Below are 26,453 nucleotides of genomic sequence, written 5' to 3'. Positions count from 1 at the left end.
AACTACCGATACCAATAACCCTTATTTCGAATTAGAGGTGATCATAGGTTGGGTTGAGTTTGGTCTGAGTCTCAATAGAATTTTAAACATGTTTTCTAGGCTCGAGTCCGATCCAAAAAATGGGCCTAAAATTTTGCCTAAGCTTAACCTGGATAAAAATGCTAAAACTTGAACCAGACCCGGCCCACTCGTACTAAAATTTGTTATATTATTTTTTTTATATAAAAATGAATTTAAAAATATAATATATCAAATGAACTAAAAACATTAAAATAAATGTTTTCCAATAAATTGAAAATAAATTTAAAAATTATTTATACTTAAATAACACTAAGATAGATGTAACTTAGCAAACAAATACCTCTAAAGTAGTAGCAAAATTAACAAATAAAACAAGTGTTATACAATATCTAAACAATAACAATAAAATAGTAGCAATGTAATAGAGAAACGACACCAAAACAGTGACAAAACATCAACAAAATAGTGAAAATAACAGAAAAAGCAACATTTTTTTTTACAAATTCGCGTTGGACAGTGCTCGAGACAGAAAAAGCTTACCCAATGCCTAGCCTATTTAGAAAACTGGCTTCGCTTTTTTGTTCAAACCCATTTTCAAACCTATAGTTTTGCCCAAATCCTCCTTTTCGGGCGGGCCTCTGGGCTAGATCGAGTGGTTTGACCCAGAATCAGGTCTATCATCGATTTCCACATCTTTCATCATTGTGCCATCCAACTAGGAATCAATTATGGAGGGGTCTCCAAGACTTCATTATCACATGTATACCCCAAATTGTGTCTGTCCTCAGATTGTAGTTAGAAGTGAGGATTCGATCGAATCGAGTGAAAGAATTTTAAGTTGACAAGTCATATTTTATAATCCTAACTCGATTTAACTTCTTTTTTATTTCAAATTGAGTAGAGTGAAATGAAATTCGAGCTGAACCCAGTGAAATTGTTCGCGTTAAATTAAAAAATTAAACATGCCAAATTAAAATCTTGTTATAGTATAACTAATTCTTGTAGAGCACATAAATTTCAAACCATACATATTTCAACATAATAAAAAATATTTTAGTATGATAAACTTGAATTATTAATTAACTTATTTAGGTCCCAATATTATTATTTTAGAAAATTTTAAAAATTTTAAAATGATATATTCTTTATATATGTTTCAAAATTTTAAAATTTTTAAAAACATAAAATTTGAAATTTTATAAATATTTGGAATTTTTAAAAATGATTTTGAATTTGTTTTGTATTTTTTATTGGGAGAGAGATCAATTTGCTCATTTTCAAAATTGACAGGGATTTAAAAAGGTATTTACACCAATCTATTATTTAGATTATTCGAGTTATTCGAATTGTAAAATTCAACTCGATTTGAACTCGAAATTCAAATTACTTATTCGAGTTACTCGAATAACTCGATTCGATTAATTTGACTTCTGAATTTATTTCCAATTTTTTCTAATCGAATCGAGATTTGCTCATCCCTAATTGTGATTTTTGAACCAACTTAAACATGGTGATCATTAATGTTGGAAAAAAAAGGAAAAAAATTAAATATATTTAAGTCTTCTTTATAGCTTTTCCCCCCAAATTGTTTTATTTATGAGATTATTGTTGTAATAAAAGAATTCATGTTAGAAAAGTAGAAAATGGGTATTCATTTATTTATAAATATTTTATTTATAATTTGTATGTACTTTTGCAAAATTTTATATCTTTTAATCAAAAATAAACTTTTAAATATATATTTAAACTTTTTTATTTTGAAATTTTAAGAATCAAAATTTAAAAGAATGTGTAAAGTTAAGGGTTAAATTTGTTGAATTTTTAAAATTAGGACCAAATTGATAGAATATATAAACACTGGGAGCTAAATTTGTTATTATGCCAATAACAAAACGATTTTCTTTAGTGATTTAACGGGTGAGTATTAAATTTTGATAATGTTAGTGACTTAAATAAAAGTTTTTTAAATATAAATGGCCAAAATAGAAATATATTAACAGTTAAGTGATTATTTTTAGAATTTATCCAAAAGAAAATATAAATATGGTTTAAACGCCAATTAATCTTCTAAAATACGGACCATAACTTAATTTCAATGCAAGACTAAAGTCTTGGTCAACTCGTCGTACCTATGGAAGTTAATAAATGTGGGATTTTCTTTTTGAAAAAATATAAGTGGTTTAGTTTTGGTCACATTATCAGTTTCTCTTTCTTCTCATGCTCGACTTTTGTCAATATTTTGGAACCACTTGTGTTTGTTTAAGGTTAAATTTTGCTCCTAGTCCCTATACTTTGTGAAAGTTATGAATTTAGTTTTTGTATTTAAATTTGATCTATTTTAGTCACAATACTTTTCAAATTTTAGAATTTTAGTCCTAACCCAAATACTATTAGTTAAATTCACTTTATTAAACTCAATTACTAGTTCTATACTTTGCATGCTATTGCAGATTTTATCTATATTATCCAATTGGATCATTTCAACTTTCTATATTGTTCGAATTTTAAATTGTCATTAATCCGTTATTTGGATTTGTAGTGAGTCTTATATTCAATTACACATATGATAATGTATTCAACACATCGGATTTTGAAAATAGAAAAATTTTAACTTAATGAATTAACAATAATCATTTGGGGAGGATTGAAGTTTTAAAATTTGAAAGGTATAGGGGTTAAAATTGATCAAATTAAAGTATAGAGACTAAATACACAACTTTCACAAAGTAAAGGGACTAACATCACAATTTAATCTCTGTTTAACGCACCCCTGAAAGAAACATTCTTCTGAAAAGTCCTTGCAAAACAAGGGAACTGAAAAAGTGGGAACACATCCATCTTGTACTCCTTTGCTTGTGCCTCTAATGGTGAAAACCTTATTGTTTAACAAGTTCGAAAGTTCATATAATCCGGCAATGAGTCGTTTTAATATTACAATCAATAGCAGCAAATACAAAATAAAGATGAAATGTAAAGCAAATATAATATCTAAAATACATGACACAACTAAATAGAACTTAAAAATGAAGTTGGGCAGGGAGGTATGGGGATCTCAACTGTCCCTTCCAACATCAACAGTACCTTCTTCATGGAAGGGCGCAGTGTTGGTTCATCCAGGATGCACCACAGTCCTACAATCACCATCCTTTCAAGTTGTTTTATATCCACCTCCTCATCTTCCCCTGCTATCTTCCCTACCTTACCGGCTTGGTAACAATCGTAGACCCATTCTTCAAGGATAGCTTCTTCGTCCTTGAGGCTCCAATTTACACTCCGTCGACAACATATGATCTCCAATAATACGATCCCGAAGCTGTAAACATCTGCTTTCACTGTCACCGGTAGTTTCCTGTGCCACTCTGGTGCAACGTACCCCCTTGTTCCTCTGATCCCAGTGAAGGTCTTGGTTTGGTCTGGCTTTAGCAACTTGGCCAATCCGAAATCGGATATTTTCGCTTGCCCGTTTTCGTCCATTAGTATGTTCTGAGACTTGATGTCACAATGGATTATTTGAGTCTCGCATTCTTCATGAAGATAGAGGAGACCTCGAGCTACGTCGCGAGCGATTTCCACCCTATCGATCCAACAAGGTCGTCTTTCGGGTGTAAAGAGTACATCGGAAAGTGATCCATTGATCATGTACTCGTATATCAACAGCCTATTAGCTCCATCATGGCAGTATCCTAGTAGTCGAACTAAGTTTCGATGATGAGTTCTCCCAATGATTCGCATCTCGTTTTGGAACTCTCGTTCGCCTTGGTCTGATATGTTGTCCAATCTCTTCACTGCCACAAATTTTGTTAAACCATTCAACATTACCGTCCCTTTGAAAACGGTCCCAAATGCTCCTTTCCCGATTTCTTCCTGGAAATTATCAGTCATCGCCTCGATTTCTGCAAAACTAAACGAAATAGGAGCAACGTTCTCGCACAATCTTATGTTGCTGTCTGTAGAAAACCTTTTGTATCTGAAAACACGACTCCAAAGAATCAAAGCCCCAGAAATTACTAGCACCATGATTGCAAAACCAATCAGTGAAAGCCCTATAATTAAAATATCCGTATGAACTTTCCCCTTCCCATCTTTAGGTTCATCAGCATGTTTTCTTGGTTCATTAATGGATGAAGATATACCTACCTTGATCAAAGCGATGTTTGAATTGCTAAGATCCCTTCTCCCATATCTCAAAGGAAGCCTTTGCTTCGTGCATTTTCCATCATTAAACATGGCAGCCTCACAGTTGCAATCCTCATAACATGCTGTCTCACATTCTTCTCTGGTTGTTGAAGTCACCTCAGAATATCCAGTATCTTCCCATACAGTGTTTTCAGCTGCCTGAATGGTATACTGGATTTTCCCATCACCGTTTTTACAGCTGTCGCTGGAGAAATTCCTCTCGCAGCCAGCAGTGAAATTTCTTTCTATAACTGGAGCAAATCCTGGAAGACATATACAATTAGCTTCTCTATCTACATCAACGCAATAACCATTAAGCCCACATAGACCCTTGGGCGCACACTTGTCTGATGTAGATGACCATATAACTGATCGATTGCCGTTCCGATCGAGTCTGTAAGAATAGAGTCGAAAGATGCCATCGGAATCAATTTTCATCAGATAAATTGTTCTATTTGTATCATCATACCCTCCTGTGGTTAGATCCTTTATGTCGAAGCCTGTTGAATTGAGCATGTACAAATGACCATCATTGTCGAGATTCAGGCTCACGTCATCTCCCTGACCATCTGTAAAGGATGACCAATAAGAATAAGGTGCTGTGTCAGGAGTGTCCACAGGGTACTGTACCAAGTTTCCATCATGCTGCATCTTAAGACGAAATATACCAGTTGAGTGGTCAGTTTCCGAGACACTAGAGACCAGCTCCTTCCCAGCTGAGAGAGGCTGTCCTTGTAGAATGCTAGTGGTTGGATATTGGAAGCTCTGCCATATCTTGTCCTCGTCAGAGTTGTATACAACGAAATTGCCAGTATCAAGCATCGAAGCTGCAGCAATTTTCTGAGAAGCATCGGTGACGATGTATACATCTCGTCTTGGCGGTGACTGAAGAATGAGCCTTCCATCGGTTGTAAGAACCAAGCTAGCAGTGCTTGGAACAGGAGGATCATCTCGGTTGGCAGTCCAAACTACTGTCCTTTGAGGAACTCCAGCAAGGAAAACCCCAACACCATAGCCCTTACCTTGGGAATAAAACCCAAAGCCATAGAGACCAGAAGGGGATAGCCATGCGGATTTGCCGGTGGTCGTGGGTGTCAAAGATGAGCCCAAACGTATAGTGGAGTTCCTTGGTTGAGCTACTGCATGCAAATGAAAGGAAAAGGAACACACAAGGAAAAGAAATGAAATGGCGACCATGGCTGAGGCCTAAAAGATACAATATCCCTATAGATTACGGAGCATATCGTTATACATATATATGGTTTAATGAGTTTTGAGAGTCAATACTTTGAATGAATTTTCCATCTTACTTTTTTGATAGGATACTTATCACTATACAGTTTCGCCCTAGAGAAGTAGGTCATGACTCATACGCGTAGATTTCCAAAGGGGACCAATCATCGATTGGTTACTTTAGTCCACTCATGAGCTGATATTTTTAATTTGAGAGGAAAATCTAGCCATGGTACTTCAGTTCAATTACAAATTTTCAATTTCAACCTTCAACATATTTTTATGTCTTATGGATGAAGCAGTCAAACATGGAAGATGGTCTCCATTATTTCTTTCAAGAAGGGGTCCTACTCTAACTCATTTATCATTTTGCAGACGATCTTCTCTTCTTTTGTGAAAATTCTCAGTTTATTTTGCCATTTTTCTAGTCAAAAGGTGAATAAAAAGAAATCTCAGATATTTTTTTTTTCCTAATTCACTTGCTTATTAGCATATATGATTTGCAATGATGTTGGTATGGTGCGAATTGAGGAGTTGGGTAATTATCTTGGTATGCTTTTATTGCGTAAAAGAGTCACGAGTTCATTTGATTTTATAGTGAGTAATGTTCGGAATAAGTTGAATGGGTGGAAAGTTAGGAAGCTCTCTTTAGCAGGCAAAATAACTTTGGCAAAATCAGTTCTGCTTGCTATCCCTAATTATTTTATGAGCACAGTTCGTATTCTGATTTCTATTTGCGGTGAAATTGAAAAGATTGTTCGTAATATCATTTGGGGCTCGATTCCGGAGTGAAGGAGACCAGCTCTTGTCCCATGGAGTGGCTGTTGCAGACTGCTTGAATTCGGAGGGTTGGGAATCCGGAGCTTGATTGATCAGAACAAGATTTTATTGTTGAAATTGGGGTTCTAGATTTTAACCAATACAAACGCTTTGTGGGTGAAATTAGTTAGGAGCAAGTATGAACTTCATGGGGTGTTGCCAAGTGCCATTTCTAGAAGCAATTGCTCTTACATATGGAGATCTTTGACAAAAGTGTGGTCGTATGTGATCAAAAATGTGTTTTGGTCATTAGGTGATGGGCATTTGACAAATTTCCGGAATGATGCTTGGGTTTGTCAAGTTAGACAGTTAAGGGGCTGGTTTCAAGGAGTTGGGCAACATGATGATGATACTCTACGTGTGTGTGATGTGGTGACGGCTAGTGGTAACTGGGATTTGTCTCGTTTACGCAGCTTTATTCCTGATAATATTGGTTCTTGTATTATCGCAATGGTGCCTCTATCTACAGATGCGGGTCAGGATAGATTAGCCTGGAAATGGATGAATAAAAATATGTGTAACAGGCCAATTTAACCCGGGCCAAACAAAAAATAAACCAAAATTAAAAATAAAAATAATAAAGTTCAAATTAAAAAAAAAATATTCATTTACAAATAGGGCTTGATATATTATAAGCCCAAAGGGCCCAAATAAAAAAAACATTTAAAACCCACAACACTAAATCTTCAAAAGACTAAACAGAAACTCTAGCCTAGAGCTGCCGCCGCACTCTAGTGTCACGGGTCAAAGTGCAAAGCCCGTGACCATGGCACAAGATGCGCCCCATTGAGGTCTATCGATAAGATGGGGAACATTTAGCCCACGAGAACTGGCCCGATTCAGAGAAATATTGGAGAAGCCTATCAGATTGAAGCCTAGTTGGCCCAATGATGAAGACATGGCAACTTAGGCTAATATGGTAACTAATCTTAAAAGATAGAGGGAATCATATCTTGTAAAGATTAGATTAGATTTGATATGGCATATCTTGTAAATCCCTAAAATTAAGGGATATGGTTAATCTCGTCCGTCGATGTAAATATATCTTGACCGTCGGTTTTGGGGGAGCTCAACTATAAATAGAGAGTCTCCCCCTCATTTGTACTCATTCCATTGTATTCTGAATTCTTAAGAGTAATAGAGTTTTGAGAGCATTTACTCAAACACCTTGTGTGCATTTTTTTCTGTGGCTTTCTCTTGTTCTTTGGCTTAGCTTCTTTAGGCATAAATCACTTCCGCTCTTCAACTGGTGCCTTGGAGGAGTTCTTAAGGAATCCTCATTTGAGTTAAGGCTGACTTAGGCGAGTTTGAACGAACGGATCGCCTAAGGCCGCACGGTTTGCGAGACGAAAGGTCTAGCCCCGTGACACTAGCGCCTACCACCATCAACTGCTTTGCCATCGTCATCCTCAACCACCGCCCGTAAGAAAAAGGAAAAAAAGACAGCAAATAGCAGTACGAAACAGTAGAAAAATAGAAAAATAATATTATAAATTGGCTATAAAAGCCAGAGAAAAAATTGTATTAAAGGGGGTTTATATATTTATATAGAAATCAAACAGAAAAAATACAAAAGAAAAAAAAGAATAATAAAAAACCAACAAAATATCAAAATCTGAAGGTGATTTATTTTTCTTTTTTTTTTCTCAAATCTTTATATATTTTAGAAAACACAAAATAAAAAAAGAGAAGGGTTTCGAAACACTCACCGGGCGCTTCGGGCTTTGCCACCATGGTAGACGAGGTCACCACCTCTGATGAAAGGTGGCTCTGACAAGAAGTTTTTTTTTTAAAAATTTTGAGAAACTGAAAGGTTTTCTTCGAGATTTCTGTGATTTGGTGGTTTTTTTGAAAAAATCGATACCAAATTTAGGCTCAGGGCTCTAAAACGGTCAAAAAGGGGTGTTTTTGGTGGTTTTTCTGTCACGACAGACTGTCAACGGCCCCATGGCCGGATTATGAGCTATGCCTAGGGAGAAAACAGAGAAAAGAAAGTGTTTTTTTATTTAAATGGTTTAAAATGATTTTTAAAAAAAAAATATTTTTAACTTATATAGCTGATGCTAAATGACGCCGTTTTGGAGGAGTCCAGAATGCCCCAAAATGACGTCGTTTTAGGCCAAACCTAGCAAGGGTCAGCATGTTTTTCAATGGGGGGGTCTAATTGCCTCCACAGTCCTTTCATTTTTTCATTATTTTTCAATCTGGTCCTAATCCCATTATTTTTCTTTTAGAAATTATACTTTTTTTTTGCTTGTTTCAGTTTAGTCCTCAGTTTGTTGACTCTCTAGGGAATGACGCGTGTCAGGCTTTGGGATAATTGCCCATTTAGCCCCTGTTATTTTTTGTCGTTACATTTTAATCCTTATTAGTCTATTTATTTACTTTTACAATGTGTCCCCTTAATTTCATTCAAATTTCGATTTAGTCCTTTAGTCATTTAACTTTATCCTTTTACAATTTTTTTTAATTTATGTATTTGTTTATTTATTTATTAATTATTTATTTTTTAAAATAAGGTTATTTATATTTATATTTGTACATTTTCTGCTTAATTATTATTATTGTTGCTATTATTATTTTTATCTTATTTTTGCTATTTCATCATTTCTTTTATTGTTCTTGCATTATTTACATTTACATTCGCTATCAAGCATTTTTATTCTTTTATATTATTTTGTCTTACATTATTTATTTTATTATTATGATATCATCATTAATACTACTACTACTATTATTATAATTGCATCATTTTTATTATAGTATTCTTTATTTAATTATTATTTATCATTTTAATATTCTACCCATATAGTTATTTTATATTATTATTTTATCACTATATTTTGCACTGTGTCTAGACATATTTGCCCATTTTATATTGTACCCGAATAAACTAAATATATATCACTTTTAACGTCATATTAATTTTTTTATTCGATGCGTAAAAAGAAGAATTTCAAAACCAAAGCAACGCTCTTATTTAGAGATTCGAGAAATCAGCCCTAACTTACGGGGTTTGATTTTCTCTTTGAACCTAAATAACTGAACATCCTTTTTAAAACTAAAAACACATGAGATTTAAACAATAATTGAATAGGGAACAATTTTATTTTCGAGAATTCGAGATGTCGTGACCTAACTTACGGGACATGACATTTTTCGTTATCTCAAAATAAGAAGGCTTCTTATATAAGTTTTAATTTAACTAAATGATTTAAATTAAAAAAACATGCAAAGAGGGATCATATTTAAATTTTTGAATTTTCAACTTTTGACGTTAAGATGCCAATTAATCAATTAGGTATCAATTTTGGGCGTCACGAGGGTACTAATCCTTCCTCGTGCGTAATCTACTTCCAAACCCATTTCCTGGATTTTGTTAGACTAAAAATCATTGTTTTTACTAATTTAAACTTTTTATTAAAATGATCAAATTATGAGGTGATCCGGTCACACCTCATAAAAAAAGATTGGTGGCGACTCTCATTTTTGTTTTCAAAATAAAAGTCAATTTAAAAAAAAAAGGGTTTCGACAATATGTTTTTAAACTTCAACTTGTTGAAACAATAGCTGATGGTCCACATTTCTCGAAAAATTTCGATTTGGCATTATTCAAGGTTATAACTCTTTTATTGATAAGACCTTTTCAATTGTAGCCAATATCTTATTATGAATAATTCCTGTCGAAACCACTTTTTGAAAACAAAAAAAATGTCGACTTAAAAAATGAAAATTGGAGTCGCCATCGATCTTTTATTGAAGTGTGACAGGATCACCTTGAAAACGACTTTGGTCTACGAGTTTTAATAAAAAAAATGGGTTCGGGAGTCAGTTACACATGAGGAAGGGTTATCACCCTCGTAATGCCCAAAATTGGTACCTAATTGATTATTAATGTCTTATAGTCGAATGTCGAAAATTTGAAAAGATTAAAAAATGATTCCCTTTTATTAATGACATGTTTTTAAACAATATTTGTATAAATTTGAACATATGTGGAAAGGTCTTCTCCTCCGAGGCAACAAAATGTCATATCTCGTAAGTTAGGATGCAACATTTGAATTCCCGAGCATAAGCTAACCTTTAAAAAAGACCTTTATTGAACCTTTGTGTATTTGAAAACCACAAATGTTTGACAACCTTGGTTCAATGAGGAAATCGAAACCCCGTAAGTTAGGGCACAATTCCTCGAAGTTCCAAAAACGATATATAAGTTTGCTTTTATTAAAAACCTCGTCTCGAGATATCAAAAGGTCATATCCAATGAGTTAGGACACAACATTTTGAATTCCCGAGATAAGCTTTGATTTGAAATTTTTACGTTTGAATTGAAAAAAGGATACTCAGTTACTTAAATTCAACAGGAAAATTGAAGCCTAGTAAGTTAGGGCACAACCTTCTCGAAAATCTTGGATACCGAGTATTTTGAAAACTTACAGATAAAACGATTTCAATATTTAAAACAAATGCAACCTTTTAAACGAAATAAAATGCGAATGAACGATAACGTGTAACACGAAGTGATAATTCACAAAGCTAAAATGTACGCTAATGAATGACAAACAATCAATAAGTACAAGTAAGCAAGACAAAACACATGAGTACCGTAATTTCATATTACATATGACGCAAATACTAACATCAACATTAGAAAGCTAAATGAACTGAAAGTTAATTAAAGAAACACGAAACAAAATAATAATAAAAATAGCATGAAAGATAAAACATTTGAAATCATCAATGTATAAATAATAAATTATATGTATATAAAAGGAATTAAAATAAATAATATACATGAAAACTTGAAATATCAAAATAGAATTTAAAAAAAGAAGATAATATATACATGAATTTTAAATTAAATGTTGCATAAGAAGAAAATCAAATAAGTAGTATACAAAATAATACATATTGATTTAAATAAGTAATACATGTGAAATGAAAGACTTAATATGAATAGTATATATAATAATATATGTAATAGTTAAAACAAGTAAAATAAAATAGAATATTTAAAAGAAATAAAGTACATATTTATACATAGAAAATAGGTAAAAATATATATAATTTCTATGTATATACATATGTATGATAAAATAACTCAATATAAACTGTATATACATATACGAAATGGAATTATGAAAATATTATTGTATAAATCTTTAAAGTTAGAAATATATAAAATAGATTTTAAGAATATATTATAAGATAAAATCGTAAAATGTATACAAATGATACTAGATTAACATAAAAAACAAAATAATACATTATGAAATTAAAAAATAATATATGGAAAACTTAAAATAATATTACATAATAAAATAAAATAATAACAAGAGTATTAAACTAATTAATTTAATAACAAAAATAACAGAAGGACTAATTTGAAATTAAAACAGAAATTTAGGGGCAAATCTGAAATAAATAAAAGGATATGAACCACATTGAACGCGTGAATAACAGGGAAGGTCCGAAAGGGAAATTAATCTCTGCTTTCCAAAACGCTGCGTTCCATCGTGGATTGAAATGAAACCAGCAGAAAGTTATATGGCCATCATTAAAATAACAAAAGGACTAGATTGGACCCCGGCACAAAAGCAGAAGGACTTAGCGCGAAAATATTCCTTCCCGTACCAAAAAGTGTAGATCTAGCCGCATCTGGATCGGGTCATCGGGTATGGCTCAACACGGTGCCGTTTTGAAGCCATTGAAATGGGCTTCAAACGGCGCCGTTTTATGCTCATTATAAAACAACAAATATATATATATATTTAAAAACATTCTGCCATTAAAAACAAAAACAAAAAACAAAACAACCCCACTCCTTTGCTAAGGTTTTTGAACCCCGCCTTAACCAGCGCCATTTCAACACGCCTCAGCTGCAGTTCCACCGTGAATGGTGGTCGGAGACGCTCCACATTAGGCTTTTAGCCTCTTTTGAGCGGATCCGAAGGCAAAGGTAACTCCCCCTTTTCCCTTTTCTCCCTATTTCTTATGCTATTTTAAACTAAATCTAAAGCAGAGAAAGAAAACGAAAAAAAGAATCGGTCACTACCTTCCATCTCTGTTTTTGTATTTTTTATAATTTGTGGATACAGAATGCCTGTTTTCTTTTTTTTCTTTTTTGATTTGTGTGTATAATCTCCTTTTACATATTTGTAAACGGCTTTATATAGCCGAATCAATTAAAAAAATTACCGAAAATTTTTATATTTTCTCTATCTTATCTGCTGCTATTCTGTTATTGCCTCCAGTGCTTTCTCCTGCTAGTTGTTTGAATTTGTTGCAGGTGTGGAGGTACGGCGCGCTGGGCTGCTGTTGGGGCGTGCGGTGGCTGAGGCTCGGTTGCTGCCTCGGGTTTCTGTTAGTATTGGGTTACTGGGCCTCTATCGATTAGGTTAGGGGTTTAGGTTTAATTGGGCTGGGGTATTAATTTTTGTATTGGGTCGAGTTAGTGGGTTTTGGGTTTATTATTTTGGCTTTAAATTTTGGCTGTAATCTGAGCTGGACATTCAGTTTGGTTTTTATATTTATTAATTGAGCCCGGGGCAAAATTAGGTATTACAATTCCGATAACTTCAGCAGAAAAAGAGACATTTACTTATTACAAAGATGGTGCGACTTGATTATTATTATTATTATTATTATTATTATATACATTACTTTATTTATTATTTACTTTTTATTTACTTTACCACTCTCAGTCTTGTTGTTTTTGTGAAACTTAATATGAACTGTGAGATTGAATTGGATCTCATTGTATCCAGATTTTTAAATAGATGTCACTTTATTTTGATAAAAAAGATATAAAATTATAGATAAATGAATATTCATTGTTTATTTTTTTAATATGAAATTTCATATTTTTTTAAAAATCTTATAAACAATACTTAAACAATATTCAAATTGTTCCTTTTTGATCGGTGTCGATTCTACCAATATAAACTTACGCCTAATTTGCAATTTAAGCAGTATAGGGAGTAGAGTCGATCTCTCAGAGACTGAGTTTACTGCAAATTGTTTCTCTCTTGACCAGATTTATGTTTGGGCAGTTGTTGTGCCCAACTAAGAAATTTGGGGAGGATAAAATTGAAAACCTGGAATCTGAAATAAACAGGAAAAAATAAAACGTGAAAAGTAAAAGCTGGAAATAAAATAATAAAAATAGTTAAATAAATATGAAGAAAAATTAATTAAAATAAGCTCAGCTTTAGGCATGGGTTTTCCTCGTCTTTGAACCGATCCTCAAAATTAGATGAACTCCTCTTTACCAATAAGCTAGTTATAGCTACCAAGGACGCCTCAGACACCAACTCCTTCTTGTGTAAATTAGTTATGGAACGTCCAATAACTAACCCTTACCGATCGAACAACCACGAAACGTTCGTGATTTCGAACTCCGGCAGCTTTGCGTTATAGAAGAGCCTAGTTCGAACCAATGCCCTCAACCGCGTGGGACATTTAAATCTGGTTACTACTTCCCTTAACGGAACCAAACAGCAATCTCCACTTGGCACGCTAATGTGTTCACAGAAAACCGATTAGAAACGTTCCTTTCGGAATTCCAACTGTACGTCTAACCACACTAAATCAAACGACGTCTTTTTTGACTTAATGTTGATCTGACTTTGTGAGTTGACAAAGCCATACTCTTAATCCGGATAAATAATAAGTACTAGAATTTAGGAGTTAAATCGCTCGGGTTCGTAACTCACGGGTTTTGACGAGGTTAATTCCGACCTAAAGTTGAAAATGGGTTTAGTTAACTAAGGTTTGAGGCATGTTGATTATTGGATAAATTAAATAAGGTAAAATGGGTGGTTGACTACTGGAAATAAAAAGGGAATTTGAAAAAAGGATTGCAAATGGCTTAAGTTGGTGACTACTAGGAATTAATAAATTGAATGAAAAGAAACTGAAGGCAACAAATGAATTCGTGACAAGAAAAGAGAAAATGTATTGAATGATGAAAGCTTAATATTTTGATTGATGATTAAAATGAACAATGTAGCATCTATTTATACTAATGACCTTGCTAAATTAAGAGCCACCAACATAAAAAATCAAGGAAAAATATTCCGTGATATAAAATAAATCCCAAAAAAAATCTCCCACTAAGTCAACAAAAATTTCAGCTAATTAATCTTGGAAAAAATTCTGCTTTGGCCCTCCTTCTTTGCTTCTTTCTTCAATCTAGCCCAATTGTTTCCTTTTTCTTCTATTTAGCCCCAAATTGCACCTTTGCACAAAATCCAACAAAAACATGAAAAGATTAGTGGTGCACTTTCATAATTTAACCAATTTAATTACAAAAATATGTAACTTTAGCATTTAATCACTTTTTTATTTTTATTTTATAAATAATAATTTATTTATAATACGTTTAGCTTTGTTCCTTATTCCAATTAAGAATCCGTTGTAGAGCTGCCGACATGACTTCCCACCCACAGGATCTCTAAAACTTCATTCTTACATGTATATCCTCAATTGTGCTTGCCCTCAAGCAATAGTTTTTAAACCAACTTGAATATGGCGTCATTAATGTTGAAAAAAGAAGAAGAAAAAAAGTTGAATATGTTTCAGTCTTCTTTATGGATTTTTCTCTTAAATTGTTTTATTTATAAAATTATTATTTTAATAAAAATCTTGTTAAAAAAGTAGAAAAAATGAGTATTCATTTATTTATAATTTGTATTTACTTTTATAAAGTTTTATGTATTTTAATCGAAAAATAAAATTTTATATTTATATTTATTTTTTGAAATTTTAAAAATCTAGACTAAATTAAAAGAATGTGTAAAATTAAGGGTTAAATTTGTTAAATTTTAAAATTAATACAAATTTGATAGAATATATAATTATTGGAGAGCTAAATTTGTTATTATGCCAATGACGAAAATAGTTTTCGTTGGTGATCAGATGAATATTAAATTTTAATAATGTTTGTGACTTAAATAAAAAAAATTTTAAAGCTGAATAATGAAAATAAAAACCAATTAATAGTTGAGTGAATATTTTTATAAAACATAGAAATATTTTAAACACCAATTAATCGTTTAAAATACGTCAATGCAAGACTCAAGCCTTGTGGTACCACATTATCAGTTTCTCTTTCTTCTCAGGCTCAACTTTTGTCAATATTTTGGAACCACTTGTGTTTGTTTTAAGGTTAAATTTTATTATTAGTCCCTATACTTTGTGAAAGTTACTGATTTAGTTCTTATATTTTAATTTGATCAATTTTAGTCCTGCACTTTTCAAATTTTATGATTTTAGTCTTAACCCAAATAATATTAGCCAAATTCATTTGATTAAACTCAATTACTAGTTCTGTACTATGCATACTATTGCAGATTTAGTCCATCTTATCTAATTGGATTATTCTAAGTTTCTATATTTTTTGAAATTTGAAATTTTAATCTTAATGCAAGTAATAGTCGTTAATCCGTTAATTAGATTTGTACTGAGTATATTGCGAGAATATCAAGCTAACATGGCATTTACACATATGACATATGTGCGGCGCATTAAATCTTGAAAATGGCAAATTTTAACTTAATGAATTAACAATAATCGTTTGGTGACGATTGAAGTTTTAAAATTTAAAAGGTATAGGGACTAAAATTGATCAAATTAAAGTATAGAGCCTAAATACATAACTTTCCCAAAGTTCAGGAACTAACTTCAAAATTTAATCTTTGTTTAACGCACCCGTGGAAACACAGTGCACATTGGAAACATTCTTCTGAAAAGTCCTTCCAAACAAATGAACTTAAAAAGTGGGAACACATCCATCTTGTACTCCTTTGCTTTTGCCTCTAATGGTAAAAACCTTATTGTTTAACAAGTTCGAAAGTTCATATAATCCGGCAATGAGTCGTTTTAATATTACAATCAATAGCAGCAAATACAAAATAAAGATGAAAATGTAAAGCAAATATAATATCTAAAATACATGACACAACTAAATAGAACTGAAAAATGAAGTCGGGCAGGGAGGTACGGGGATCTCAACTGTCCCTTCCAACATCAACAGTACCTTCTTCATGGAAGGGCGCAGTGTTGGTTCATCCAGGATGCACCACAGTCCTACAATCACCATCCTTTCAAGTTGTTTTATATCCACCTCCTCATCTTCCCCTGCTATCTTCCCTACCTCACCGGCTTGGTAACGATCGTAGACCCATTCTTCAAGGACAGCTTCTTCCTCCTTGAGGCTCCAAGTTACACTCCGTAGACAACATATGATCTCCAATAATACAATCCCGAAGCTGTAAACATCTGCTTTCACTGTCACCGGTAGTTTCCTGTGCCACTCTGGTGCAACGTACCCCCTTGTTCCTCTGATCCCAGTGAAGGTCTTGGTTTGGTCTGGCTTTAGCAACTTGGCCAATCCGAAATCGGATATTTTCGCTTGCCCGTTTTCGTCCATTAGTATGTTCTGAGACTTGATGTCACAATGGATTATTTGAGTCTCGCATTCTTCATGAAGATAGAGGAGACCTCGAGCTACGTCGCGAGCGATTTCCACCCTATCGATCCAACAAGGTCGTCTTTCGGGTGTAAAGAGTACATCGGAAAGTGATCCATTGATCATGTACTGGTATATCAACAGCCTATTAGCTCCGTCATGGCAGTATCCTAGTAGTCGAACTAAGTTTCGATGATGAGTTCTCCCAATGATTCGCATCTCGTTTTGGAACTCTCGTTCGCCTTGGTCTGATATGTTGTCCAATCTCTTCACTGCCACAACTTTTGTTAAACCATTCAACATTACCATCCCTTTGAAAACGGTCCCAAATGCTCCTTTCCCGATTTCTTCCTCGAAATTATCAGTCATCGCCACGATTTCTGCAAAACTAAACGAAATAGGAGCAACGTTCTCGCACAATCTTATGTTGCTGTCTGTAGAAAACCTTTTGTATCTGAAAACACGACTCCTAAGGATCAAAGCCCCAGAAATTACCAACACCATGACTGAAAAACCAATCAGTGAAAGCCCAATGATTAAAAGTTTCCCATTCCCATCTTTAGGTTCATCAGCATGTTTTCTTGGTTCATTAATGGAAGAATATATACCTACCTTGATCAAAGCGATGTTTGAATTGCTAAGATCCCTTCTCCCATATCTCAAAGGAAGCCTTTGCCTCGTGCATTTTCCATTATTAAACATGGCAGCCTCACAGTTACAATCCTCATAACATGCTGTCTCACATTCTTCTCTGGTTGTTGAAGTCACCTCAGAATATCCAGTATCTTCCCATACAGTGTTTTCAGCTGCCTGAATGGTATACTGGATTTTCCCATCACCGTTTTTACAGCTGTCGCTGGAGAAATTCCTCTCGCAGCCAGCAGTGAAATTTCTTTCTATAACTGGAGCAAATCCTGGAAGACATATACAATTAGCTTCTCTATCTACATCAACGCAATAACCATTAAGCCCACATAGACCCTTGGGCGCACACTTGTTTGATGTAGATGACCATATAACTGATCGATTGCCGTTCCGATCGAGTCTGTAAGAATAGAGTCGAAAGATGCCATCGGAATCAATTTTCATCAGATAAATTGTTCTATTTGTATCATCATACCCTCCTGTGGTTAGATCCTTTATGTTGAAGCCTGTGGAATTGAGCATGTACAAATGGCCATCATTGTCGAGATTCAGGCTCACATTCTCTCCAATACCAAATGTACCAGATGACCAATAAGCATAACGTGCTGTGTCAGGAGTGTCCACAGGGTACTGTACCAAGTTTCCATCATGCTGCATCTTAAGACGAAATATACCAGTTGACTGGTCAGTTTCCGAGACACTAGAGAACAGCTCCATCCCTGCTGAGAGACGCTGTCCTTGTAGAATGCTAGTGGTTGGATATTGGAAGCTCTGCCATATCATGTCCCCGTCAGAGTTGAATACAACGAAATTGCCAGTATCAAGCATCGAAGCTGCAGCAATTTTCTGAGAAGCATCGGTGATGATGTATACGTCTCGTCTTGGCGGTGACTGAAGAATGAGCCTTCCATCGGTTGTAAGAACCAAACTAGCAGTGCTTGGAACAGGAGGATCATCTCGGTTGGCAGTCCAAACTACTGTCCTTTGAGGAACTCCAGCAAGGAAAACCCCAACACCATACCCCTTACCTTGGGGATAAAACCCAAAGCCATAGAGACCAGAAGGGGATAGCCATGCGGATTTGCCGGTGGTCGTGGGTGTCAAAGATGAGCCCAAAAGTATAGTGGAGTTCCTTGGTTGAGCTACTGCATGCAAATGAAATGAAAAGGAACACACAAGGAAAAGAAATGAAATGGCGACCATGGCTGAGGCCAAAAGGTACAATATCCCTATAGATTACAGGGCATATATATCGTTATACATATATATGGTTTAATGAGTTTTGACAGCCAATACTTTGAATGAATTTTCCATCTTACTTTTCTGATAGGAGAGTAATCAGTACGCAATTTCGTCGTAGCGACAAGTAGGTCATACGCGTTGATTCCAAAGGCGACCAATCATCGATTGGCTGCAGCTAAGGTCTAGGCACAATTGTAACTTACTTTATTTAGGTCTCAAATTTTTATTATATTTTAAATTTTACTCAAACAACTTGTATATAAATAACCCTTAATAATGCATTATTTGTGGAATGATAAAATTTTTATATTTAAATTTATTTTGTACATAAATGTATAGAAAATGACTTAAGTAAAATTTTGAGTTTTTTTAAGCAGGCAAGTTGTTTAGCTTTACCATTAAAAAATGGTTAAATCTCTTGGTCTTTCTTCTTCTTTTCATGATTTTTCTCACACCAATCTTGACTATCGAGTATCGACCAAAGCTGTGAGGCTTTAGCATTAACAGATGACTTTGCAAATGATAATCTATTACTTGGTCTTTAAAATTAAAATTTACGGTAAATTAGTTAAATATGATGGAATTTATTTTTTAGTTATCCAATTATAAAAAAAATTTAAAATATCATCCAGCTAATTCGTTTGTTTGTTTGTTTGTTTTTATCTTTTTTCATTTAAGTGTTGTTAAGTTTTTTATAAGAGGGGTCATTTGAGTCTTAACTCGATTGACATAAGCATTGTTGCCAATGCAGGAGGAAGTGGGTTTGACTGCGCAGAAATACATTATCCTTCTATTTATTAATTAAGAATGGGTTATGAGTAGTTCTAAATATTATATCAAAAATAACAGATATAATCAGAACCTTTAATGAGATTAGCAAGAGGGTGAGGTGAATAAATTTAACCCTCAACTGATATTGTCTCAATTGAGTCATAATTTAAAAAATTAACCTTCAATATTTACATATTATCTCAATTTAGTCCTAATTCTAAATATTCAAAAACTATATTAATACATAAATAATTTTTAAAAATCTAAAACTATTAAAAATAAAAAATATAATGTTTTTTTTTAAATTCAATGTAGTTAAAACCCAAAAATATTGAACCAAAAAAATCATTATTGATTCTCATATCCACCAGCTTCTCGTTCTTGAAGAAACTTGGCATATGAATCACCATCATTAGCTTTTTTTATTACCCAATTTTTTTCTTCCTTTATCACACTTTTTGTTTTAAGCTCGTTTGTTTGACAGAAAATGACTTTCGAAAAATATTTTTATGTTTTCTTGTATTTGTTTCATGGAAAATAAATTGGTTAACGGAAAATAATTTACAGGTATTATAACAAACTTATAATAGACATCGATAATGGCAATAAAACGACTACAAAACAATAAGAAAAGAAAAAATAAAACACACAGATTTTACGTGAAAACCATTTCAGGAAAAACCACAGGCAAAGGAGAAATACACTAATGTTGAAAATTGAATGATACAAGAGGAGTTTCGACTATATCTATTTAAAAGTTGAAAAAACCTATTCTAATTAATGTCAAATAGAAGAAGCGTAGTTTTATACGGATTTTACTTGTGCGACATGATCCCCTTATTTTGCCACTGTATTTATTTATTCAATAAGTGACAGGATTCAAGTCACACAAACTCTAACAACAGGTTTTCTTATAAGATGACTTAGCATTTTAAAAAACATAAGTCATTTTCAAGAAAAAAAACTCTTTTATGGGTGACTTACGGGTTTTTTTACTAAAATAATACAAAAAAATTAAAAAAATACCAAAATAGTATACCTTTTTTTTTAATTTACCAAAATGGTACAAAAAAAACAGTTAAAAAAATAAAAAAGCATAAATATGGCCCTGTCACAGGCGGCACCAAAGGTGCTTGTGGCAAAGGCAGCACCAACATGTTCGTATTTCAACCATTTGTTCGTATTTTTTCCCTGAATTTTATTACTTTAAAAAAATATACCATTTTCTAATTTTATTACTTTACATTATTTTAGTACATTATGTTTGAAATGTATTCATTTAGTGTGTTTTTTTAAATAATTTTTAAAAAAAACCCTTATTTTGGCCCTTTGTTCGTATTTTTCCCGGATTTTATTACTTTCAATAAAAATATATTATTCTCTAATTTTATTATTTTACATTATTTTAGTACATTATGTTTGAAATGTATTAATTTATTGTGTTTTTAAATAAATTTTAAAAACCCATTATTTCACCATTTGTTCGTATTTTTTCCTGGATTTTATTACTTTTAATAAAAATATATTATCTTCGTATTTTATTATTTTACATTATTTTAGTACATTATGTTTGAAATGTATTAATTTATTGTGTTTTTAAATAAATTTAAAAAACCCTTATTTCGCCCTTTGTTCGTATTTTTCTCGATTTTATTACTTTCAATAAAAATATATTATTTTGTATTTTATTATTTTACATTATTTTAGTACATTATGTTTGAAATGTATTAATTTACTGTATTTTTAAATAAAATTTAAAAACCCTTATTTCAGACTTTGTTCGTATTTTTCCCAATTTTATTACTTAAAAAATACTATTTTCATATTTTCATATTTTACATTATTTTAGTATATTATGTTTGAAATTTATTCATTTAGTTTGCTTTTTAAATAATTTTTAAAAAACCCTTATTTCGCCCTTTATTCGTATTTTTCCCGGATTTTATTACTTTCAATAAAAACACACTAAATTAATACATTTCAAATATAATGTACTAAAATAATTATGTAAAATAATAAAATTAGAAAATAGTATTTTTTAAAGTAATAAAATCCGAGAAAAAAATACGAATAAAGGGCCAAAATACGAACATGTTGGTGCCGCCTCTGCCACAGGTACCTTTGGTGCCGCCTGTGGCAGGCCCATATTTTTGCTTTTTTTATTTTTTTAAATGTGTTTTTTGTACCATTTTGGTAAATAAAATAAAGGTATACTATTTTGGTTTTTAAATTTTTTTTGTATTATTTTAGTAAAAAATACGGTGATTTTCTTTTTATATAAAAATTAATTTAAGTTAAGCTTAATATTATTATATTAATAATAAATTTTATTTTTAAAATATTTAAAATTAATAAAACATTATGATTTTCAATATTATTAAACATACATATTCAATTCTTTATATCTAATCATATAATAATTTATATTAATAATTTATTATTTTAATAAATTATTTAATATTAAATTTTATTTAATAATAAATTTTTAAAATAATAATTTTAAATAATATTATATTATTAGAAATATTCAATATTAATATTTTAATAATAAATATTTATTACAATTATAAAAATATTAATAATAAAGAGAAAGGATTGTATGAAACAGTGAATCCACGTCATCCCTATCCCTTTCCAATAGGAGAATGATAAATCAGATTTTTCTTCCTAGTTGGAAAGGATAAGGATGATGTAAAATCACAATGTCATACAATCCATTCTCTTTAGAGAAAAAACGACCGAATCAAAGTTAGTTCGATCGAATAACCCAACCCAATAACCCCAAATCGATTAACTAAAAAAACAGACCGAATCAAAATGGGTTCGATTTGGTCAATTTTCCCAATTAAAGTCAATTAGGTTAATTTATTAAGCATGGAATTTAATGTCTCTCAATGAACAAAATCACAAATTCAAAATTTGTAAATAAAAAAATGTTACTTTTATTTAGGGGTTTAATCCAACTTGACTACGAATTTAATCATGATTCAATATATGAGTACTTGATATCGAAAATCTTTTGTGAAATATTAATTTTTTTAGGTATTGTCTTTCTCATTGGTTATCTTCGATTATTTTCCTATTTCATTCACTGTTGTGTTTTTAGTTAGATTAGTTTAGTAATTTTAGATTAAAAACTATCACTCCAATTTGTCGGCTAAATAATAGAAAAACGGTAATTACTAGTACTTTTAGTCCTCGTGGATACGATATTCCCTACTCACCATAGCTATACTATTGTTCGATAGGTGCACTTGCCTTTGTCGTAATTATAGTTAGTTTAGTGACAAACACTATTTCAAAGAGAAGACACATGGAGTGAATGAGAAAAAGAAGAAAAAAAAAAGGTTAATGGGCAAGAGAAAAATGTGGCAGTAGCTAATCTAGAGACTAACATGACCGCTAGACGAAAACAAAAAGATAAGAAGTAAAACGACTTGGAAAATAATTTAGGGTTTTATCACGACAAAATCTGGACAAAATTTAGTATTTGTCTTGGTGGATAAATAGAAAATGTTAAACAATACAACAGTAAAAGATACATACACCTTTAAACTTTTAGAACTAATCTATATTACTGGGGCTTTAGCTGAATAGGTTCAGAATCTGTTTGAATAAAGTATGCCGACTTAATCCATCCACCAACCCTTATCCTGTTCAACTTACGAGTCCTGAAATTATAAAAAGACACCGACCCGACATCCACCATAAACAGAGTGTCAACACCGTAGAAGGAATGAATTCGAGAACGAGGCAGGGGAACCTTTTCGTGTAAGCTTTTCAAATTTATGGTGTGTTTTTTAATCCAAATCTTTTCATAGTTTAAAATCCAAACATCTAGCATCTTAGTTTCTTGTCTAAGATGGATCAACCCGAGTTTCCCTTCGCATGACACAGGGGCGATCTGATCACAATGATCATTTCCACGAAGTGAGTCCGGCAGTGAAGTCATTGCCCATTCCTCTTTGTCTCCGTCGAAAGATAACATGGTGTACTTGTCTTGTTTGTCGTTGAACACAAGCCAATGGAGGGCGCCGCACGCAGAAACATCTTGATTGCACTCGAAATAGTCGTTGTGTGTTAATTTTAAATCGTCTGATTGTCTCCATTCCCAACTCTTGGACTCAAATATCTCGCAGTGCCATGATTTTTCATTGGAAAATACATTGAAATTATCTTCTTCGTTGGAATATTCTGAATCGAGGTCCAACTCGAGGTCTATAGTGTCGTCGCGGCTGTCGGAGAGTCGGACAATCTTGAACCATAAAGGGTTCGATCCGAGCACCAACATGCTTATCTTTGCCGTCCAAAATCGAGGATTTGGAGACGGAACAACTTCCCACTGTTGAGTCGTTGGTTTACAAATATAAAACGGGTCATCTCTACGTTTTCCCGGGGTGCATAAAACCAAACCTCCATTGACCGTTGCTACAATCCAACCAGGTTGGGGTAAAAAATTAAGTAAATCCTGAGTTGGTTTTGGCTCGAGTCCTGACACCAAGTCCGAAGTCAATTGACCAAATAGTCTGGAAGATTGAACTAAATATCCCACCATTGTTGATGTCCTTTGAGAATGTAGCCGCATAAAATTAGATTCGTCAGTGAGATCCTTGCATTCTTTCGAAAGAACCCTACACTTTTTCATTGTTTTCAAATCAGCCCTTGAGAGGATTTCAAATAAAATATCGGTGCTAAAATCGTAAGACGCCATCAATCTATTGAGAAACAGAAGAATATGCAGTTAATTACAGTGAAGATTATTACTTAGGGTGTTTATATATATATATATATATATATATATTAATTGGATGAATTTAATTCTAGTTGGAAAGTAACTTCTAGTTCGAATAATAGTAGGATTAGGTTTCTTACAAAGTTAAAAAAAAAAAAACAAATTAGCTTCTTCTTTTTTTAATTATAATAACAATACAAAACTCGAACAACAAACTCGACTTAAGCCCAGATCACATTTGAAGCGGTGAACACCTTTGACCATCAGGCCATTACATAAAAATAAATTATATGATAAGAGCTAAAATAAATTATATGCATTTATTAACCAACTTAAATAAAGCTAAATCTTTCTAAATCAAGATTAATAAAGTAAAAACTTCTCTTTATTTACTGTAAATTATCTTTATGTGCATGATTCTTTTCTTTTGGATATTGCAAAATTAATTATTTAAATAGTAGACACGACTCAATGAGAGAGCAAGCAATCAAAAGTCGGTTATCTCAAAGCAGAATTTGGAATTACATACACTTAACTTCTGCAATTGGCCCTTCTATTCAAACAGTGTTGTTGGATTAGGAGAAGAATCCATGTTTGTTAATGTCAAGAAGCTGCTAGTCGACAAGGCTTCCATTTCCAGGAAGGTAGTAACTCCTCTCTTTCTTTCTTCACGCACCCTGGTGGAAAGAAACAAAATCCGCTTTTTTACCCCAATCGTATAAAAAATATATATATCTTAAATGGCATCCCAATCTAATTAATTACGGAAATGATATGAATGTTATTGTGACCTGGGTTGGTGCCTGTCAAGGTGGCAGCACCACCCTAATTTTTTGCCACCACCATCAGCCAAACATTAGGCTGTTATGAACTTTAAAAAAAATGTATTGGTAAAGGGTAGGCATATGATGACATTGGTATTTTTTAACAATATACGGGTAAAAATCAGGTTAAAATACGGGTTGGGGTGGAGCTGTGTCAAGCGGCACCCAGAGTGGAGGAGCGTAGTTAAGCGATATCAAACCCTATTTAAACGATGTTTTTTTGAACGGTTTGAAAAACTTTTGGTAGAAGAAGAGAAAACAAACAAGAATTGGTAAGGTTAGTAGATTACTATTGTTTTTTTTTTACGTGAGAATCTTTTTTTAAATAATGTATTGAGAAATTTAATTATTTTTTTTAGAAATTTAGTATTAACGATGGATAATCAATTCTTCGTATGCGTTTATTTTAATGGAGTAATTTTAACAACAGTTAGATATATATATATTTAAATGTCACCATCAAATAACAATGAGATTTAATAAAAATATGTCGGTTGAAGATATGAAAGAAAAAATCAGTACAAAAATTATTAGACCTTATAAAAGAAGGATCTCGAAACTATTTTACAAATTCTCAATTTTGACAAATTCCATCAAATTCACTTAGATAGACCCTTTACTTTCCTCGAGGTCTGTTAGCGGCTTTGTTGCATATTGTTTAAATCTGACATCACCCTTTTTAAATAAACCTAGCCCAACAACTAACCCATAAGCAAGTGTTCCGATGTGGTATAACACCCTAAACCCGGTCTAAACGTTATGACCGAATCTGGCGATGTCACATTGTAACACCCCTTACCCGTATTTGATGCTGGAATAGGGTACGAGACATTACTAGAAGACATACATTTGCATACGTATTAAACCGAGTTGCAAAATTTCATCCGAATTAAAACTTTTAAATTATTAACGTGCTTTTATAATTCTTTACAACATATCATCGAAATATTATATTCATAACAAATAGGGCCTACGAGACCCGATATTTACTCATGTAATTCAAAGCTTTATTTCCATTTCATTCATTTCACAATTTCTCATGTTCACAATTCAAATCAATTTCTCAATCCAATATATATATATTTCAATCATCTAAAAATATAATTCAAGTTACATGAACTTAGCAGGCTAAATTGCAGAAATACCAAAATTCAGGGACATTTTGATAATTTTCTATTTTCCTCGAATTTCCACCCAATCTTGATATAAATTAATATTTCCTTCAATTTATTAATTTAAATAATAAAAAATTCATTTCATGCAATTTGGACACTTTTTGACATTTTACAAATTTACCCTTAAAATATTTAGTCCTTGAACTTAAAACATGCAAATTAACCATTTTTAATGAAAACTCATGCTAGTTGAATAATAATATATTTTCCCCTCCTCTCCATTCCACATCCTTAATGTATATAACATGCTTATATGTAACATTATCTATAATTTCACTATTTATTTATTTGTTCATTCAAAGCTGTATACTTGAGTCATTTTCACAAAATTATTTATATCTTGA

General features: G+C 32.4%; 3 protein-coding genes and 1 long non-coding RNA gene across 4 annotated transcripts; 1 reads left to right on the top strand and 3 right to left on the bottom strand.

Moving 5' to 3' along the window:
• Window positions 1–2,869: 2,869 nt before the first annotated feature.
• On the bottom strand, window positions 2,870–5,507 carry LOC105780326 (G-type lectin S-receptor-like serine/threonine-protein kinase LECRK3). The gene has a single exon (XM_012604585.2). The coding sequence runs from the start codon at window positions 5,392–5,394 to the stop codon at window positions 3,028–3,030; it is 2,367 nt and encodes a 788-aa protein (XP_012460039.2). The 5' UTR covers window positions 5,395–5,507; the 3' UTR covers window positions 2,870–3,027.
• Window positions 5,508–11,639: 6,132 nt separating this feature from the next.
• On the top strand, window positions 11,640–12,860 carry LOC128040639 (uncharacterized). The gene is made up of 2 exons (XR_008195445.1): window positions 11,640–12,208; window positions 12,539–12,860. It is a non-coding gene; the product is annotated as an uncharacterized LOC128040639 (long non-coding RNA).
• Window positions 12,861–16,082: 3,222 nt separating this feature from the next.
• LOC105780325 (G-type lectin S-receptor-like serine/threonine-protein kinase LECRK3) lies at window positions 16,083–18,611 on the bottom strand. The gene has a single exon (XM_012604584.2). The coding sequence runs from the start codon at window positions 18,566–18,568 to the stop codon at window positions 16,214–16,216; it is 2,355 nt and encodes a 784-aa protein (XP_012460038.2). The 5' UTR covers window positions 18,569–18,611; the 3' UTR covers window positions 16,083–16,213.
• A 4,341-nt stretch (window positions 18,612–22,952) lies between these two features.
• On the bottom strand, window positions 22,953–24,089 carry LOC105778871 (uncharacterized). Its single transcript, XM_012602624.2, has one exon. The coding sequence runs from the start codon at window positions 24,087–24,089 to the stop codon at window positions 22,953–22,955; it is 1,137 nt and encodes a 378-aa protein (XP_012458078.2).
• Between the last annotated feature and the right edge of the window lie 2,364 nt (window positions 24,090–26,453).

The sequence above is a fragment of the Gossypium raimondii genome, chromosome 4 (genome assembly GCF_025698545.1).
Source record: "Gossypium raimondii isolate GPD5lz chromosome 4, ASM2569854v1, whole genome shotgun sequence".
NCBI lineage: Eukaryota > Viridiplantae > Streptophyta > Magnoliopsida > Malvales > Malvaceae > Gossypium > Gossypium raimondii.
This window is presented reverse-complemented; position numbering and strand designations above follow the sequence as displayed.

Bases quoted from the DNA above. Each gene is read 5' to 3' on its own strand.
- LOC105780326 (XM_012604585.2), bottom strand. From the start codon at position 5,394: ATGGTCGCCATTTCATTTCTTTTCCTTGTGTGTTCCTTTTCCTTTCAT.
- LOC105780325 (XM_012604584.2), bottom strand. From the start codon at position 18,568: ATGGTCGCCATTTCATTTCTTTTCCTTGTGTGTTCCTTTTCATTTCAT.
- LOC105778871 (XM_012602624.2), bottom strand. From the start codon at position 24,089: ATGGCGTCTTACGATTTTAGCACCGATATTTTATTTGAAATCCTCTCA.